The 20,717-nt window shown below is 32.1% G+C and overlaps 2 protein-coding genes and 1 long non-coding RNA gene across 5 annotated transcripts; 2 read left to right on the top strand and 1 right to left on the bottom strand.

Moving 5' to 3' along the window:
- Positions 1–27: 27 nt before the first annotated feature.
- Positions 28–3,788, bottom strand: LOC130993779 (sulfate transporter 1.3-like). The gene is made up of 14 exons (XM_057918820.1): positions 3,409–3,788; positions 3,046–3,327; positions 2,911–2,959; positions 2,633–2,840; positions 2,394–2,568; positions 2,243–2,308; positions 2,052–2,165; positions 1,866–1,982; positions 1,658–1,784; positions 1,299–1,585; positions 1,032–1,222; positions 859–944; positions 526–602; positions 28–448 (listed from the first exon to the last, which is right to left on the bottom strand). The coding sequence occupies exons 1-14, from the start codon at positions 3,454–3,456 to the stop codon at positions 305–307; spliced, it is 1,971 nt and encodes a 656-aa protein (XP_057774803.1). The 5' UTR covers positions 3,457–3,788; the 3' UTR covers positions 28–304.
- Positions 492–3,403, top strand: LOC130994645 (uncharacterized). Of its 3 annotated transcripts, XR_009091854.1 has the most exons (5): positions 505–649; positions 1,301–1,573; positions 1,664–1,916; positions 2,089–2,134; positions 2,264–3,403. It is a non-coding gene; the product is annotated as an uncharacterized LOC130994645 (long non-coding RNA). The 3 variants fall into 3 exon arrangements; XR_009091858.1 differs by having other exon boundaries at positions 492–649; positions 1,301–1,916; XR_009091856.1 differs by having other exon boundaries at positions 493–649; positions 1,301–2,134.
- A 7,844-nt stretch (positions 3,789–11,632) lies between the features above and the next one.
- Positions 11,633–19,880, top strand: LOC130993787 (low affinity sulfate transporter 3-like). The gene is made up of 12 exons (XM_057918827.1): positions 11,633–12,096; positions 12,512–12,560; positions 12,633–12,840; positions 12,924–13,098; positions 13,533–13,598; positions 13,676–13,906; positions 14,934–15,060; positions 15,131–15,417; positions 18,541–18,734; positions 18,883–18,965; positions 19,358–19,434; positions 19,533–19,880. The coding sequence occupies exons 1-12, from the start codon at positions 11,785–11,787 to the stop codon at positions 19,683–19,685; spliced, it is 1,962 nt and encodes a 653-aa protein (XP_057774810.1). The 5' UTR covers positions 11,633–11,784; the 3' UTR covers positions 19,686–19,880.
- Positions 19,881–20,717: the final 837 nt, after the last annotated feature.

Below are 20,717 nucleotides of genomic sequence, written 5' to 3'. Positions count from 1 at the left end.
TACAAACAACAAGAAAAAAAAAAAAAAAACACAAGATTGGTATCTAATTTTTTATTTTTAGGTAAAGCATATTTCTATCACTATAATAGGTGAAAAAAAATCTCTCACATTTCTTCATAATTCAAACCTATCTACAAAAGCAAAAAACTTTTATCTCTCCACTTCCTCGTGGGCTCCGGCATTTGGATTTGGATGATCAGTTTCTGAGAAGGATTCCACTACCAAATATTCTTTCAACTTCTCATGTAACTATCTAAGCACAATCATTTCTCACCCTCTGCTGAAAAAAATAGAAGCTTCATTCTCAAACATCTTCAGCAAATTTTGGTGAGCATGTTTGAATGGCATCTGCCACTGTAAGAAAAATCTTGTCTTCTCCGATCATACTCGCAAGATTCGACGCGTGCACCTTGTCGATCACGACGGGCCCAGGATTCGCCAGAACCAGCTGTTGGGAAAAATTTAAGGTAAGTTTTACACTTCATTTTTTTTGGGGTTGTTTGTATTCATTGTGAAGTTGGTTACCTCAACGTCTCTCTTCTGCAGGCTCCTCAGCAGCTCCTCCAACGCGTGGATGCCGCTCGTGTCGATGTCCGTGACGGCTGCAGGAATCAAACAACGTTAAAATGAAAGCATATTTGGAGCAAAGGTATGTAAGAAGATGTTCAAATGTGAGAACATTGCACTGAATGTATAAACTCATTGCATTCGCCGTAAAAAATGGAATCTTTGCCCTTATGGGATTTGAACCCAGTGATGCATTCATTTTTTTAAGTGCAGTTAATTTCAGGGCAAATATGGTGTCTTGATACGTTGAGTGCAATGTATATGTAAAAACACGCGCACACAAAAACATACGTGACATTTCAATGATAAGAAACTGTATTTTGGGAAGGCCAGTAGCTTGCAGTTGCTCTTCCTCCGCGGTTAGCCACCTCAGTATCCTGCAGTAGCATACAATTCATGAAAAAAAAAATCAATTCTTTTTCTTGATTATGTTAAATGTTAATGGGAAATATATAGAAGTTTACCTTTCTTTAATGTAGTTAGAATTTGAGAAACAAATGGCAGAATCCACTCTTACAATCAGAACTCCTGGAACCTTGCTTGCCTCTGGATATTGTTGAATATTTCTATAAACATTTGTTCTCGGAATTTTTCCAAGAATGGCTGTTCTAGGCCTTGTTACTTGTAATAGTAATTTAGCAAATGATATTGAGACCTGCCATGAAACCAAAATAATACTATCATTTGTATACTAATATATGATGAAATGACAAGGTGTTTTGAATCCTTACAGCAATCAAGAGGCCAATCTCAACTGAGGCGAAAACCACACCGAAGAAGGCTCCCATGCAGGCGATGAAATCGAACTTGTCAATCTTCCATATGAGAAGTGCTGCCTCGTAGTCAATCAGGCCGATGACAGCTGAGATGATGATGGAGGAGAGGATTGCGTTTGGGGTGTGCTCGAAGAGAGGGGTCATGAACTGCAGCGTCATGAACACGACAACGGACATCACGATGTTTGAAACGGCCGTTTGGCAGCCGGCCATGTAGTTCACAGCAGAGCGTGAGAAGGAGCCTGCAAAATGAACATCATCTCTATATGCCTTCAATTTTTTTTAATGAAATGAGCTTGATTTATGTTTTATACCTGTAGCGACGTAGCAAGACGTCATTGAGCCAGCAACATTCATTGCTCCAAGAGCCACCATTTCTTTGTTCCCATCTATTTGATAGTCCTTCATGGCAGCAAATGTTCTTCCAATTGCAACTGCTTCCTGGTGCAATAAAGGGAAGATGTTGGACTACTTTTCTACATGATTAGAGATGAAGGTTTTCGGAGAGAAACAACAGCTTACAGTGAGTGCAATGATTCCAGCAACTAAGCCGATCCTAACGCCTTTCAAGAGGTAATCACCCGTGAAATAGATTTCACCTACTGATGCTGGATTGATGCCTTTCTCTATGTGTTTCACCTGTTTTTGATAGTTCAAGATTCAAACTTTATGGCTTATAAACTGATGGAAATCACAAAAATTCCTTACAATCTGCACTCCTTTCTTCTCTGCGTGAGTGATGTAGACGAAGAAGGTGGACAGAACGACCGATACAAGTGGAGCAATCGCAGGTACCCAAAATAGTTTCTTCTTCGTTTTCCCCTGCACAAAACACCTTATCACAATCCCAACTCAATATCATCTCTCTCTCTCTCATTGGATATATACTAATTTCTTACAATGTACTTGGCTACAAGAAGAAACACCAGAAATGCTGCTCCAATTGCTATTGTAGGCCAGTTCCACTGCAGATACATATAATGCAAGTATTATAACTTGAGCTTGAATCCTAAGTGGAGAGAGAGAAAGAAAGAGAGAGAGAGAACTGACTCCATGGTGAGCGGAGCTGAAGACCGACTGCATCACAGAGATGAGATCAGCCTTCTTAGTGAAATTCTTGATTCCTAAGAACCCCTTGAGCTGCTGGAGTGCAATGGTTATGGCAGCGCCGCCCATGAAGCCAACAACGGCAGCATGAGACAGGAAATCAATCAAGAACCCCAATCTGTCACACAAAACGCAGTATGAAAACAGATGCATTTGACAAGAAATTTCAAAAGAGTTATCACCTAAGAATGCCAAGTGTTGCTTGTGTTATCCCAGCAAAGAAGGTTGCAGTGAAGGCGAGCCTCCGATACTCCAAAGGATGTTTTATAGGATCAATTTCGTTTTGTAGCAAAGTTCCCAGCAGGAGGGATACAACAGCAACCGGCCCTATGGCTATGTCTCTCGAGCTCCCCATCAATGCATACACCAAAGGCGGGACAAAGCTCGAATCTGATATGACAAACACGACTCATGAAAATCTACTCGAGAGCAGAACAATGATCAGCAAGAAATCACTCACATAAACCATACTGTGGAGACAAATTTGCAAGCTTGGAGTAGCCAATGTCCTGTTGCACCAAATACAGCAAATAAAAATCAAAATGTTATATATATGTATATGCCTTAATTATTTATTGTATGCAACAATTTAAACCTGAGGTATGCAGAGGCTGGCAATGGTGAGTCCTGCAATGAGGTCTCCTTTAAAGTTGGCAAGATTGTATCTTTTGCCCCATTCAAGAATGGGGAAGACGGCCTGCATTCCAAGAACGAACTTCCTAGACCTCGACTGGTCCTTGAAGGGGTGGAGAGGATCATCGGAGAAGAAAGTCTCCTTCAACGTGCTACAGAATTCGCTCCAGAACTTCTGCTTTGGTGGAACACCAACTCTGTATGGCATGCTTCTCATCATAGACTCCTCGCTATGGCCATCCATCTGCATTGTCAAATACACTTACTATAACTCTTCATTTTTTTATGTCACTCTATTTATAATAAATTCTTCCAACAAACATACTCTAACATGTGTTTCAAAGTTAAATGAGTACTTTTCTTCCATGATCATAAAAGGGGGGAAAAAATAAAAACAAAATATATGCTTCCACTACAGAATGGATGGAAGCAAGCAAAAGTAGGTTGATCAATCTTTGAAAGGAGTGTTCATATTCTTTTAGGTTTCTACTGCTTTTGTGATTGACAGAAAATTGCAGGTCAAAGTTTTCTAACTGGTTAATGAACCTAGATGTTTTTCTTGTCAGATACTGACAGATCATGGAAACTATATATAGTAATTTCTGCTTTTGATTCTACACACAGAGGCCTAATTTGTGATAGTTTGTGTAGGCAATGATATCATTCATGTCACTCAGTGCGTGATACATAAATTGTTAAGTTTACTTCTTTATTTCTTGCTAAAAAAATTAGTCATGTATAATAACTAAAACTTGGATATATTATTAGAAAAGTAATTGAACAACATAACAAAGGAGAAAGTATGTCTGGAGCAGTGTGTGTGTTGGCCTAACTGTAGCAGGTTAATGCTTCAGGCTAAAGGTCTTGAGTTCGAGTCCCATGTTGTGCGGCCTTTAATTTTTTTCATTTAATACAGTTAATTTATTAAAAAAAAGTATATTTGGAGCAGAAAAACAAAATAAAATGAAGTCGTATTAGCAATTTTTAATCAAGAAATATCATGAAACAACAGCATGTTAGAATTAGCTTTGATTTGCAACAAGTTTTCTGATTCACCACAAATTAAAACCACTTTTCACATTATACATTAATGAAGCAAATGGAAGGGAGAAAAAAAATTAAAGAATGAAGCGGAGGAGAAAACAAAAAAGAATTGATTAAAATGACAAGAGACACCGCAAATTAAATCAGGATGTCACATAAAATTTAATTATTTCAAATTCTACCGCAAATTATATATGTGGAGTGCCGAATTAATTTGAAAGCGAACACGAGATTAAATCAATTTCAAAACATATGTCCGGAGCAATTAAGTGTAACATATGAATTCAAAAGAATCATTTGCTACTGGTAAATAACTAAATATCTCTTGCAGTATTTAGAGTTTCAGCGTCCAATGTAATAATAATCTATATATCTATACTAATACAAAAAGTATGTTCGGTACAAAATATAAATTGTCTATTATATCCTTATTCTAGTATTTGTGTAAATTATGTATTATATATTTAGAAGAATATATTAATTCATTATATTAAAATAAAGCTAATAATAAAAGGGAAAAAAAACAACAACCTAAACCCTTGAAAGCACAACTATATATTAATTCATTATATATAAAACTACTATAAAATATAGTATTATTTAATTATATTAATTTATCAAATGTATTTGCTATATATCTGGAACTCTGTTTAGAATCCTGAAACAGATAAATATCCCAGAGACCTAACTACTTAACTAGATAAATGAAAAACCTTTGGACCTAAGGATTTTACTAATTTAGAGATATTGATATATAGATACATTAATAATGTTTTATTTAAAGAGTGTTTTCTTAATTTCAGAAATTATAATTTTAAATAAAGTTGTAAAGTGTAAAAATAAATGAGAGATAAGATTTTAATTAAATAAATACATGTATATGTCAATTTATTATGACCGATGTTACTGAAGATCATAATAATGATTAAGTTGAAAATAATTCAACAATAGGTTCATATTTTAACAAGTTAATATAATATTCATAATTGTTATATTTTAACAATTATTAATTTATAATATTAACAAGACCTATATATGTATAAAGAGATTCTCTAAAAAATTAGTATTATTTTATTAAAATTGATGATTTTTTAAATTGACCTAAGTCGGGACTAAAGAAATTTATTAATTTACAGAGTTTATTAATTTATTTGAATATTAATATTTTAAAGATGCTTTACTATTGTTATAGTATCAAATGGACCAAATTACCAATTAAAAATTTAAATATAATAAATATTATACTAATTTTTTTACTTTGATCAAATAAAATAAGCTCTTTATGTCAGTACTATTAATTAGCATGTAGGAGATATCAGATTTCAACATTAAGATTTGAGCACTTCAAATTAATTGAGTGATACAATCGTCACAAAAGATAAAAATTGCATAAATATTGAAATGGGAAGTCCACTATTCTATTTGATAAAAATTACAGTTTAATTGTCTAAGGATACAAACCATAGTCTAGTGACCTCTTGTACAAATTATTTTTTTCATGATAGTCACATATCAAAATGATCTAATTTCAAAGTTAGTTCAACCTGAGTTCCAGTTAGAAAAATGCCAAAATCTGAAAACATCTTTCACAAGAGAATAAAAATCAACTCAATAAAGAAGGCATCTCTCACATCAGTCTCCAAATGCCATTAAAAGTGCACAAATAAATAAAAAGAAAATGACCCACGCCCCACTGAAAGAATATTTTAGTAGTTAGCCCAAAGAGGCAAAACTTTGTCACATTTTAATAATAATATTATTACAAGTATCCCATAATATCAATGTTTTGAATGGACAAAGTTAGCAACTTACCTACCTTTTGCTGCGCACACTCAATGGCTCTGGTTTCGGAATAAACTGATCAATCAGAAATGCGTCCAAGTTCAGTGAACCTCACGATTTTGCATTTCCTATTCCCCAATTATTTCTCTCCATTTGTAAACAAGAATTTTCTGGGCTGCAATCATTTTCAAAGATGAGTGGAAAAAATTGCTTTTAGATGAATGAAATGTGGCGATTCCTGTTTTGGATGATCATCAGCCCCAGAAAACTAGTTTCTTCATCACAAGAATATTTCATACAAAAAGATAAAAAGAAAAAAGAAAAAAGAAAAAAGAAGAAGAATAAATCTAAAAAATAATGTCGGAAAAGATTATGAAATTGCAAATTTGAAGAAGAAAAGAAACTACGGTATAAGAAGGGCCCCACCCCACGAGCGCCTGTCACAAATTTGGAGAAAATCGATCGCGTTTTAGCGTTTAGTATTCTTTCCTTCTATATATTTCTTTTCTTTTTTAAGGTATTTCCTTCTATACATTAATTTCCATTTCGCACATTTAAAAACTGTTAATTTCAAAATAATAATAATAATAATAATAATAATAGGATGTATTAAGGATAAGAAAATTTGATGCAAGGTCAAGAAGAAAGGGAAGTCAATTAATTAGCGGAGACCCTTCCTCCCTATAATTAGTTGGTCGAAATTTCATGGAAAATGATTTACCTTTCACTATATGTGACATGACAAATAACGAAAATCTTTATATTGACCAATACGTTAATACGTGGAAACTACAATAAGTATGTCAAAATTTAATAACTAAAGTTTACATTAATTAAAGAAATTTAAGTGTCATAACAAAGATCCATTAGACCCTTGGAACATAAAGTAATTCAGTTAATTTTTTAAACTAAACTTTTGCTGAGAGCATCCGCATTGGGGTTACATGATAGCCTACATGATAGCTTACTTTATGAGGAGGGGGGCATATGGTGTAAAGAGGCTGCATTGGGGTTACATGATAGCCTACATGATTTTTTTAATTTTGATTTTTATGCTTTTCACTTAAATTTAATTGCTCAAATTTAAATAACACATTTTACTAATAATTAAAAATGTGGAAGAAGAAGATACAGAGAAGAAAAAGAAGAGAAAAAAAATTTGTTGAACCGTCAAAAAACACGCAAATCGAGGTAGCCAAATATAATTCAAATTTTTTAATAGGTCTTACACTATAGGGCAAATGGGCTACACGATAGAACGTGTAGCCCTCGTGTAAGTGTGTGTTGCATCGGTTACACGATAGCAGTCTTACACGAGTAGGCTGCTATCGTATAACCGTTGCAGATGCTCTTATATGAATATTCTTGTACACATGCTAATAGTTGAAGTTGTACAACAATTTGGATCACGGTTTAAGTTGTCCAACAATTCATGTGGTCCAGCGGAAGTCCATTGGATCGTGTTTTATAGCGATATATACTTATGATGTATATATTTTAAACGATCTAATATATCTTAAATACTCCATCCGTCCCACGAATCTTGACACATTTGGTTTCGGCACGAGAATTAATGAATTGTAGATTAATGTTTTAAGTGTGTATGTAATAGAGTATAAAAGTGATAATAAAATATGAGAGAGAAGGTAATAAAGTAGGATGGAGAATGTAATTAAGACTCTTTATTTTTGGACTAATTATTACCTTATTTAGAAATGTGTTAAGATTCGTGAGACAGCCCAAAAAAGAATATGTGTCAAGATTCGTGGGACGAAAGGAGTACTATAAAGTATAAACTTGTTAATTATATGCTTAATCATTGAATTGATAATTATAAATAAATCAATATATCAGTGTGCATTACTACAATTTGTAGTAGGAAGGTACCATAAACTTATATATATACATATATATAATGGAGAAAGGTTCAAACAAGAACCCTTATTCAAAAAATAAATGTGCTGATTATTTTCAGCTCTTCAATTATTACGGTAAATGGATCATATGAATTCGAATTTTTCATTAGAATACCTCTAATGGGGTGTCAAGGGAGATGCATCCTCAATTCCTCATAAACTATTGTTGAAGGGTGATATATTGAGGTTGTGAAATTAGGATAGAGGAGAGATGGGATGCAATATTGTATCCCGTAAAGTTATTGGAAAGTGAGTTCTATATATAATTTATTATTATTATTACTCCATCCGTCCGTAAAAAATAGATCACTTTTACTATATTGGGCGTCCGCAAAGAGTAGACCACTTTTCTCTAATGGAAATGGTCCCACCACCCACTTTAAGTTTTTATCCTTACAAACACTCTTTATTTACAAAAAAATCCACCCCAAATTCAATCTCAACCACACATCTTATAAAGTAGTGGGACCTTTCTCCACTTCATCAAAATCATCACTAATTTTATTAAATCTCGTGCCCAACCAAAGTGGTCTATTTTTGGCGGACGAATGGAGTATTATTATTATTATTATTATTATTATTATTATTATTATTATTATTATTATTATTATTATTATTATTATTATTATTTTATTTGTTACTTTTCATATTTTAGTTTGTTTTAAGTGTCTTTTGTTTATTTTTGATAAAAGAATATAATGCTTTGAAACATCGTTATTGGGATATACACATATGCCCAAAAATATAACTATACAAAAAATGGGAGGAAGTAATTTTTTTTTTCTCATTTTTCTTCTTTATATATATATATATGTATATATATATATATATATATATATATATATATATATATATAGGGGTGGGCTACCGTGAGAGCACATCTTAAAATAAGAAATAAGAGCAATTTTTAATGTATGAATTTTATATAGAACACGTATGAATTCGCTGTATAAAGGTATGAATTGTGAAAAATAATTTTTTGCTACCTTTGGGATTCGAACTCAAGATCATAAATCCATCCAACAGGATTACGAATCAACCGTAGATCTTGATTATCTAAGGGCTGAAAATGATTCTTATTTTATATCTTAAGAAATGCTCTTATTTTAGCTATTCCCTATATATATATATATATATATATATATATATATATATATTTTGCCTTTTTCTTCTTTTATCGGATGTTTCTATTTTGGCTTGCATTTATTTTTTTTATTCTTTCTTTTTCTCATTCTACTTTTCTCAATAAAAGAATTAGGTTTTGATTTTGTTTTAATCTTAGTCAGCAATTTAATCTTAGTTAGAAATTAATTACGTGGAAAAAAATAATCCATATAAGCTCCAACTCATCACTCCGATGGCCGGAAAAAATTGAGGAGACGAAATTGCAAAAATTGAAAAGGTTATGATTTAATTCGCCACACTTCAAAAGTCACGTTAAAATTACAAATTTAAAATTACTCGTGATTTTATTTGCAAAAACCCCTATATATAATGGAGAAAGGTTCAAACAAGAACCCTTATTCAAAAGTTAAATGTGCTGATTATTTTCAGCTCTTCAATTATTACGGTAAATGGATCATATGAATTCGAATTTTTCATTAGAATATCTCTAATGGGGTGCCAAGGGAGATGCATCCTCAATTCCTCATAAACTATTGTTGAAGGGTGATATATTGAGGTTGTGAAATTAGAATAGAGGAGAGATGGGATGCAATATTGTATCCCGTAAAGTTATTGGAAAGTGAGTTCCATATATAATTTATTATTATTATTATTACTCTATCCGTCCGCCAAAAATAGATCATTTTTACTATATTGGACGTCTGCAAAGAGTAGACCACTTTTCTCTTATGGAAATGGTCCCACTAGGGATGGCAATGGGCCGGATCTGGACCGGGTCTGGCCAATACCAGATCCAGATCCGTTTTCATATACTAGATCCAGATCCAGATCCAGATCCGTGGATCTGAAAATTTTGGATCCAGATCCAGATCCGTCAGATCCGCGGGTCCACGGGTCCAGATCCATGGATCTACTATTTTTAAATTAAATTAAAAAAAAATTCACAAAATCAACAACATCTAATTTTCATCATGAAAAATATAACACAAAATAGTTTTATCTAATTACTTTTAGTTTTTATTCTTTTAAATGTCATTTATTTATTATTTTTAATTTAGTTAATATTATTAGTAAACTAAATATAAAATATAAAAAATATATATAAAATAAAACGGATCCACGGGTCGGATCTGGGCCGGATCCGGATCTAAAATTTCAAGATCCAGATCCAGATCCGTTTTCAAAACTGAGATCCAGATCCAGATCCGTCGGGTCCAAAAAATTGAGGTCCAGATCCGTTTTTACGGATCTGGATCCACGGATCTGGACCGGGTCCAAGATCCACTGCCATCCCTAGGTCCCACCACCCACTTTAAGTTTTATCCTTACAAACACTCTTTATTTACAAAAAAACCCACCCCAAATTCAATCTCAACCACACATCTCATAAAGTAGTGGGACCTTTCTCCACTTCATCAAAATCATCACTAATTTTATTAAATCTCGTGCCCAACTAAAGTGGTCTATTTTTGGCGGACGAAGGGAGTATTATTATTATTATTATTATTATTATTATTATTATTTTATTTGTTACTTTTCATATTTTAGTTTGTTTTAAGTGTCTTTTGTTTATTTTTTATTTTTTTTATTTTTTTCTCATTTTTCTTCTTCTTTATATATATATATATATATATATATATATATATATATATATATATAGGGGAGAGCTACAGTAAAAACACTTCTTAAAATATAAATATAAACGTTTTTTAATGTACGAATTTTATCCAACAGGGTTACGAATTCATCCAACATGGTTACGAATTGTGAAAAATAAATTTTTGCTACCTTTGGGATTCGAACCCAGGACCACGAATTCATCCAAAAGGGTTACGAATCAACCGTAGATCTTGATGATCTGAGGGCTGAAAATCATTTATATTTTATACACTTAAGAGTGTTTTTATTCTAGCCCTCCCCTATATAAATATATATATATATATATATATATATATATATATATATTGCCTTTTTCTTCTTTTATCGGATGTTTCTATTTTGGCTTGCATTTTTTTTTATTCTTTCTTTTTCTCATTCTACTTTTCTCATGAATTTCTATTTCTTTTTCTATTCATGGTGCGTTCCTATTAATTAAAAATATCTCACATTAATTTATACTCCCCCCGTCCCGTTATAAATGTCCTACTTTTCATAATGGGATGTCCATTACAAATGTCTCATTTCATTTTTAGCAATATATTCTCTCTCTCTATATCTAATATTTAAATAATTTTCACCAACCCACTTTATCTATTTTCTACATATTTCTTAATATCTGTGCTCAAAAGTAATGAGACATTTGTAATGAGACGGATGAAGTATTAAATTATAAAAAATAAATATAAAAATGAAATGTAAATAAATATTGAGTAAATTGAAATTGGATGGTGAAAATAGGAGGAGGGGAATATGATGATGTATCTACGTTGATGTCAGCAAAACCTTAAAATGGGGAGGCACCACTAGAGATGATCTTAAAAATGGATTTTTTTTTTATATATATAATACAGTTAATTTTACATCAAATACAATAATTTTATAAATTTAGTGCAATGTTCTGAGTTCTCAGGATAAAATATAATTTTTACAATAACCAATCAACTCCTCTATATATCATTTACGTATTGTTGAAAAAGGTGTATTATATATACATGTAACTTATATGTCAAAAATAACAAAAAATTGATAGAATACAAATTTGATTGGCTTTTGTTGGTTACATGCCGTGTAACGATCAACCTCAATCAAATAAGGCTAGTATTTAAAGGGATGTGCCACCATCTAATCTAGCAACTAACTCCAAGTAAGTTCACCCAAACACTTCAAAACCCGCCATGGGCAACTCCTCTGCTGACCACTCCGCCGTCGTGCAGCTAGACGCTGACGCCGCTGCGGCCGGCAGAGCTGAGAGGTCCAAGTGGCTGCTGGCCTCCGCCGGCCCTCCGCCGCCTTGGCAGCAACTCCTCAGCTCCGTAAAGGAGACCCTTCTACCTCACCCCAAAACGAAGCAACATCGCCCAAATCAGTTACTTCTCTTCTTGCAATCCCTCTTTCCAATACTTAAATGGGGAAAGAATTATAAAGCTGCAATGTTCAAAAATGATTTCTTGGCTGGCTTGACTCTTGCCAGCCTCTGCATTCCTCAGGTTTAATTATTTCTCTATTAACTAGAAGGTTAATTAATTATATTTTGTGTTCCAAATTTTAGCATTTTTCTAGAAAATGTCGGTAATTTTCGTTTTTCTATTTAAAACTCAAAATTTTCAGCTTTATTAAAAAAAAAATTCCCTCTATATAAAATCCGGCGATGAATAATGTGTCGTACATTTTGCAGGAATCGTAGGTGAAATTGTTTTTTCAATTTACCCAATAAAACGACTTGTCGTTCACATAAGAATTCAACGAGACAACTTATCATTTTATTGTTGTATTTTATATAGCAAGACATTTTTCACAAAAACGTTGAAAAATGATTACACAAGATATGATTAACACTTAACAATATATTTAATTTGCGAGTTGGTTGCGTAATATTATCATTTATTTTAATTAAATTTGCAGAGTATTGGATATGCTAATCTGGCTAAAATGGATCCACAATACGGCCTATGTAAGTCATGCAATTACTAGAAAAAAAAAATCCTTAATTTTTGTGAAATTGAATTTGTTATGTATATTTCAGACACGAGTGTTGTTCCGCCATTGATATATGCTGTAATGGGGAGTTCGAGGGAGATCGCCATCGGTCCGGTGGCGGTGGTGTCGCTGCTGCTCTCTGCGATGGTCTCCAAAGTGGTGGACCCTACCGCCGATCCCACGGCCTATCGACGGACTGTTTTCACCGTCACCTTCTTCACCGGCGCCTTCCAGGCGCTCTTCGGAATATTCCGGTCAATTTTAAACTCGTTTTTCTATAAACCATATTTTTTTTTACTAAGTTATTGGAATTAATTGTTAATTTATGGCGTTTCAGGCTGGGATTTCTGGTGGATTTTTTGTCACATGCTGCGATTGTAGGATTCATGGGAGGCGCAGCCATTGTGATTGGCCTCCAACAGTTGAAGGGATTGCTCGGAATCACCCATTTCACATCCAAAACTGATGTCGTGTCCGTGCTTGCTGCTGTCGTCAAAGCACTTCATCAACAAGTAAGTAATCAATTAGTCACGTAATTACGCCTAAATACATGAATCGTTCACCTAATTATGATTTTGAACATGCCTTTAAATACATAAATTTTCACTTATTCTGATTTGAATTGCCCCCAAATTAATGTTGAGGCGTATATGTGCCTTACACGAACAGTGTATTAAATGATATAGTCGAATATCTATGTTATTTCAATTAGTGACAATAACATTAATTCCATTGGAAAATAGTAATTAATAACTATGTAAAAAATAAGAATAATTATTAGTTCATGTATTTGGAAGCAAAACTTATAGTTCATGTGTAAAATCTGCAGAATGGGATGAAAATTCGTATTTATTCAAGATTACCCCTTAATTAATAGAAAAGGCTATCTAATTTCTTTGATCCGTCTCTCTTATTCTAATTGAATTATTTATTAATTGTTCAACAGTGGTATCCATTGAATTCTGTCCTCGGCTGTTCATTCTTGATCTTCATCCTAATCACCCGATTCATAGTAAGCACAACTAATCACTCCATTAATCAATCAAGATATTGGAAAATGAAGTAATTTGAAAATGAATTTTGTTGCAGGGCCAAAGGAACAAGAAACTGTTCTGGTTGCCGGCGACGGCGCCGCTATTCTCAGTGATACTATCCACCTTAATAGTGTACTTGAGCGAAGCCGAAAAGCACGGCATCAAAATCGTGAAACACTTGAAAGGAGGGCTGAATCCCACCTCACTCCACCAGCTAGACTTCGGAGGCCAACATGTCGGAGAAGCCGCCAAAATCGGATTAATATGCGCCCTTATAGCCCTCACTGTCAGTTCCCATACAATTAACTCATTTCTTTTTTTACGTTGGCTATAAAACTACCCACTTTTAATAATGCATACTTAAAAATTACCAACATTTATAAAAATATGTAGAAAATACCCAATTACTCCCTTCGTCCCAGCTTTTAGTATCCAACTTTCTTTTTTTGGCCGTCCCACATTTTGGTGTCCATTTCTATTTTTAGTAAAAGTAGGTGGGGCCCTTACTCCACTTTAATTATTTTAATTCTCACATAAAATGTGGGATCCTTATTCCACTCACAACACATCAATCACTTTATTAAAACCCGTGCCGTTCTCAACTGGATACCAAAAGTCGGGACGGAGGGAGTATAAGTTAATTAAGGGATAAAATAATGGTCAATGGGACAAAATTTGGGTGAAAGCTAATGATGCCCTGACATTGATTGTTCGAAATGTATTTTGTCTCATCGCCTAGTGGATTTTCATTAGTCAACCGACTAGCTAGTGGTTAATGGATCTATCGGCTGACAAAATACGTTCGGATCCTCAGTATTAGAAGAGTGTTGTTGATTTCCAAGAGTTTTGTCCCTTAATTTAAAATTTAGGTATTTTCTATGTGTTTTTACAAAACAATAATGCTATTTGGACAAAATATGTTCGGATAAAATATGATCAAATACTTTATAAAATAAATTTATTTAAATTTTTTGGTTTAAAATAAAAAAGAATTTAGCTAGTTTTATTGTTTTCTCCATATTGTAGTAATTTTTAATAACCTTTTTAATTTTTATTATTTTTAAAGTACAAAAACTGCAATTTTTTTAAAAAAAAGTTAAAAAATTACAAAAAAACTACAATATGGAGAAAACAATAAAACTAACTAAATTTTTTAAATAAATTGATTTTTTTTAAAAATTAATCTTTTTTTGTCTAGACGAATTTTGTCCAAACTGCAATACTCTTTACTAAAAAAGGTAATTTTACATATAACTTGATAAAATGAGTATTTTTAATATAAATAAATAAAATGTGTATGTATATATGATCAGGAAGCGATTGCTGTGGGGAGATCGTTCGCTTCGATGAAAGGATACCACCTGGATGGGAACAAGGAAATGGTGGCCATGGGAGCCATGAACCTAGTTGGATCTCTAACGTCATGCTACACAGCCACTGGTAAAATATAAGTATAAATTAAATTAATTAATTAATTAATTACACTCAGACTATTAAGTATAATGTGCAGGTTCATTTTCAAGAACGGCGGTAAATTACAGCGCAGGGTGTGAAACAGTGATATCTAACATTGTGATGTCTGTGACTGTGTTAATATGCCTTGTGTTTTTCACGAAGCTGTTGTATTACACTCCTCTGGCGATTCTGGCTTCCATAATCTTGTCGGCTCTGCCCGGATTGATCGATCTCAACGAGGGCTATAACATTTGGAAGGTTGATAAGTTGGATTTCATGGTCTGCCTCTCTGCCTTCTTCGGCGTTCTCTTCGGTTCCGTCGAAATCGGCCTACTTGTCGCGGTACGTCTCATTTTAGGATTTTCGAATTTTTTTTTCATTCAATTTTATATTAACTCATGCAGATTCTATTGAAGTCATTCATTATTTCGTCGTCGTAAATCGAACTTTTTTATAGTTGAAAGATTTTGAAGTGTAAAATATTTTTTAAAATGGAGTGAAAAATGATAACACAAGTAGTTATGATTAATGTTAACCCTTAATCTTACATCTTATTTATGTTTCCAGTTTTATATGTTTAACCCGTCCTCAAACAAATGTCACACGTACTAAGAAAGTGGGTAAATTTACTTTTATTAAGAAAAGGAAAAGAGAAAAATGATTACGATATATAATAAGGTAAAATGAGAAATTTTACGTCTGTTTGTGATGGAATTAATTGATTCTAAAATAGGCGAGGACGGAGCAAGTATGAGTTGGTAGTGAATGTTGGATTAGTGCGAGGTCATGTGCGTAATTAGCGAGAAGGAATATTAATGATATGAAGTTAGCGATGTACGAAAGAATATATATATAAATTGAGATTCCAAACTAATTAAGAAATGAGTTGAAGTTATTAGTATAGTGGGTTACATAAGAATCCAATATATAATGGAGATTCTCAAAGTGTGCATATATACAGTAGTGTGCATTGTATGTTCCAATTGGTCGAAGGTGTGAAGAGTTGAAGTAGGTCAATGCTATAGGTTTTTTTTTTTCATTGGAATTATTGGTTGATTCTATACCGACCACTAAAATTGAGTCATAAAAGCTTACTAACTTATTCAATTACGAGAAATTATGTAAAATAATTATCAAATAAATTTTTCAATACTTGTAAGCTAAGTAGAATATTAATTATATATTTGACTTGATTTAATATAAAAATACATGTATAATTTTATTTTATGTCAAGCCACGACGTCAAATTCTTGAAGATCCTTGAGCTTTTTAAGTATTGAAACCAAATTCTTGGGATAAGGATAAATTTGCTCAATTTTCCATAATTTGAACTATAATAATATAATATAATTAATTAAGGTCGATAGTTTATGATAGAATTTAAAAATAGTGATGGTTTGAGATATATTTGATTATTTAGTTTAAATGAAAACAGTACTATATATATAGCTACTCACTTCCTAGAAACTTAACTGTATATAATGGTACTAAAATCAATTTCTATAAAATAAATTTTACAAGAATGAAAATTACATTCATTAATCGTTTTTTTTTTTTTTTGGGTATTGTTCTTCTGAATATTTCTTTCTTTCAAAATTTAATTAGATGCTGGATTTTCTTATTTTTAATATATCAAATTGTCTGTCTCAAAATACATTCAAAGATCAAAGGCATGTAGAATTTAGGGTTTAATTGTGTCATGATCACTATCTTTGAAAGTGGAATCTAAGCTAAACTCGTAAAACACGTCCAGGTTCAATGTATAAGAGAATCTCCCATCTAATGCACCATCTAGGGTTTAGAATTTGACTACCACAAAAAAGGGTATCTTCAACGGTCATAAAGAAAGATTTTAATAAAAGTTTATCAAGATTATATTCCTTGGCTCCTTTATTTAAGTGCTAGTTTGGTGTAACGTGCTTCGATTTGATTCCATTAAAAAGTCATCATTATATGTAATTATGAAAATCAACTTAATATACCGTTATGCACAAAAAAGAATAGTAGTTAAAAATACATAGTATCCAAAAATGAAAGGTATACATTATAGGACCTCTTTATCCACTATGTCTACAGACCAAACTTTCAATCACAACTAAAATAAAATATTATGTTGGGATTAAACTCGTGTGATATACTCCCTCCGTCCCACGAATCTTGACACGTTTGGTTTCGGCACAGAAATTAAGAAGTTGTAGATTAGTGTTTTAAGTGTATAGTTAATAAAGTATAAAAGTGATAAAGTAGAAAAGAGAGAGGGTATAATAAAAGTGATAAAATATGAAAGAGAATGTAATAAAAGTAATAAGCAAGGAGTAGTGCTATTTGGACAAAATTTGTCCGGACAAAAATAAGGTTAAAATTTTTTAAAAATCAATTTATTTATAAATTTTGATTCAAGTTTAAAAGGATTTAGTTAGTTTTATTGTTTTCTCCATATTGTAGTTTTTTCGTAATTTTTTAAATTTTTTTTATTTTTTGTCATTTTATTTGTAGTTTGTGTACTTTAAAAATAATAATAATTAAAAATGATATTAAAAAATTATAAAAAAATTATAATATAAAGAAAACAACAAAACTAGTTAAATCATATTTTATTTTGAACCAAAATTTTTAAATAAATTTATTTTATAAAGTATTTAATTATATTATGTCCGGACAAATTTTGTCCAAATAGCATTACATGAAGTAATAAAGTAGGAGAGAGAATGTAATAATTATTACCTTATTTGGAAATATGTCAAGATTCGTGGGACGGCCCATAAAGAAAAACGTGTCAAGATTTGTGGGACGGAGGGAGTATCACTTATAAATTGACGGCAAAAGTAACGAGGTTATTATAAATCCAGAATTATATATGCAGAATATGAATATTTTAAATAAGAGGTGTACATTAATGTACCAAAATTGAAAAAGGTAAAAAGGTTAAATTTAGGTGTTTGAACCATGAGCAGAACTTTTGTAATTAATTTCAGAAGAAATATTACTAGAGGAGTTACAAATTTAGATTCCAGAAGATAGGTGGGTTATCTATCAAAACTAATTAGGACCTGAAAGATTATTTTATATTTTTTATTTATAAAAAAAAACACTATCAATTTAAGGCCCAGATAAGTATCAATTTAAGGCAAAACAAAAATAAAAATCACGTGCTTTGAATTTTTTTTCCCTTTAACTATATATTTATATGTTAATCTCCATTCTCCAACGAAATTATTGTTGAATGATTTATTGAGATTATAAAAGACTTTTAATAAATAAGTGAGTATAGCATTCGCGAGGTGGATTCACCATTCTTACACATTGCGCCAAAATATATGTCCAAATTCAATTTATGTGAGAATCTCTCCTCCCACGCCTAAGTAGTGCCATTTTGGCATAAACTGATAGTAATTAATTAAGTAAGAAGCAAGTAAAAAAAGTTTGAAAAATAAAAATAGTTTTGAATTGTTTGGAAAAATGCAGGTGATAATGTCATTTGGGAAGGTAATAATAATATCTATAAAACCAAGCACAGAAGAAGTAGGGAGAGTTCCAGGGACAGACATATTCTGTAACATACTAGAATATCCTGTGGCCATCAAACTTCCCGGCCTCTTAATCACCCGGATTACTTCTGCAACTTTCTGCTTTGCCAATGCCAGTTTCATCCGAGAAAGGTACCTACCACATTCTAAATTACTATAACCAAACTGCACTTACTCTATTACTCAAATGCAATTTTTACTACTTCAACTAATTATCTATACCAAATTTTAATTGCTTCATTATTATTTCATATAAAATATATAACGATTTCTATTTCAGGATTTTGAAGTCGGTAAAAGATGAAAATAATATGGAAGAAATCGCCAAAGGACGGCTTTGTGTATTCATCCTCGATATGACTAGTAAGTAGTAAATTATATTTATGATTTTTTCCCCCCAAAATATTCACTAATTTTGATTTTAGATGGAGTATGACTTATAAAATGTTTAATTAGGCGTACTCGAAGTTTTTGGCGAAAATTGAAAGAATAATGTGGCATGATTTTTTATTTTTCAAAATCGAATAGTTTGTTTTGGCTATACTTCCTACTAGCATGAGAAAAAATCATACCAAACTTTTTTCAGTATATAATCGAAAATTTTTGTATGACCATAACCCGTTATATTACTGAAGTTGTAGCTAATTAAGTCTTTCTCTTTTCTTTCCTTCTTGTTAATCTTTTGAGTGAATGTTACGTATAGTATTTATGATTTTACATTAAAATGAAATAAATGTGAAAATGTACTATTGCAGATGTGATGAATATCGACACTTCGGGTATTCATGCGCTAGAAGAAGTGCACAAGAAACTCAATGCAAGAGGACTACAAGTAACCCTCTTTCTCAACTTCATGAATTACACATTAACTTGCAAATTAATTATATTTGTTTATTTATTTAAAAAAATCGATATTTTGTGATTTGGTAGTTAGCAGTGGTGAATCCGAAGTGGCAAGTAATTACGAAGATGAAGGCAGCAAAATTGATAGATAAAATTGGTGCAGAATGGGTTTTTCTGTCTGTAGGCGACGCTGTGGAGGCGTCGCTTCGTCTCAAAATCAATGGTCTCAATTGTTGTTAATTAATTAGTGAGCTTAATTATTTGTGATTGAATAAATTAAGTTGATAATCTAGCTGCTACGCTTAGGTCCTGCATTTTATCAAGTAAATTAATGCCGGCATAAAAATGTAACAGCGAAAATTATCATGAATCATTGATCATTGTAAAATACCCTCTTGTAATCAGTTCGTGTGAAGGATATTACTTTTTTTTTTTTGCTTATAGCAATACTTTTTAGTTGAAGTACTTCACTTGATGGGGATTTAAATAATAATAATAATAATAATAATAATAATAATAATAATAATAATAATAATAATAATAATAATAATAATAATAATAATAAAAGAAATTTTGGGCCATTTCCGAAGTGTAGCCCATTTACCTGCTATGTTGTCCAGACTTTGGTTTGATTCAAGTTTTTGTGTGTTTTAAGATTATGGGCCTGGGTTCTTTTTACAATTGCTAGGCCACTGTATATTAGTAGTTTGTAACGCATCATCTGCTACATTTTACCATAAATTAAATATTTCACAGATGGACTCAAGTTCTTTAAAATTATAATGTTGGATTATAACTGCAATTTTGCCTGTAAATGCACTATAATTGCACTCTTTATAACATTTCAAGTTACAAATATTAAATTTCTTAAACTTGAGTTCACTATCACACTTTTTTTAAAATTATTTATTTTTGTATCTAAAAATATATTAAAAAAATTCTCTTTATTATATACTTCATCCGTCCACAAAATGAGTAATCATATTTCCTTTTTAGTCCGTCCATAAAAATCTCATTTATCTTTTTAGCAAATGTACTCCACACAACCCTTTAATTAATACCCTTAAAAAGTGAGACCCTTAGAGCATCCACAACGCAGCAATTTAAGGCCCGGGTCGATGCAGCAATTGGGGCGCACCACGCACTAGAGTGCCGCGGCGGTGTGCCCCCGATACTTATGCAAGCCTCGGGTCTTAGGGGGGGAAAATGGTGTGGGTGTGCGTTACACGCGCGCCATTTAAAAAAATAAAAATTCGAATTTTAAATTGTGAG

Source organism: Salvia miltiorrhiza, chromosome 1, assembly GCF_028751815.1.
Source record: "Salvia miltiorrhiza cultivar Shanhuang (shh) chromosome 1, IMPLAD_Smil_shh, whole genome shotgun sequence".
Classification (NCBI taxonomy): Eukaryota; Viridiplantae; Streptophyta; class Magnoliopsida; order Lamiales; family Lamiaceae; genus Salvia; species Salvia miltiorrhiza.
The sequence above is the reverse complement of the archived record's forward strand: the minus strand, read 5'-3'. Positions and strand labels throughout refer to the sequence as shown.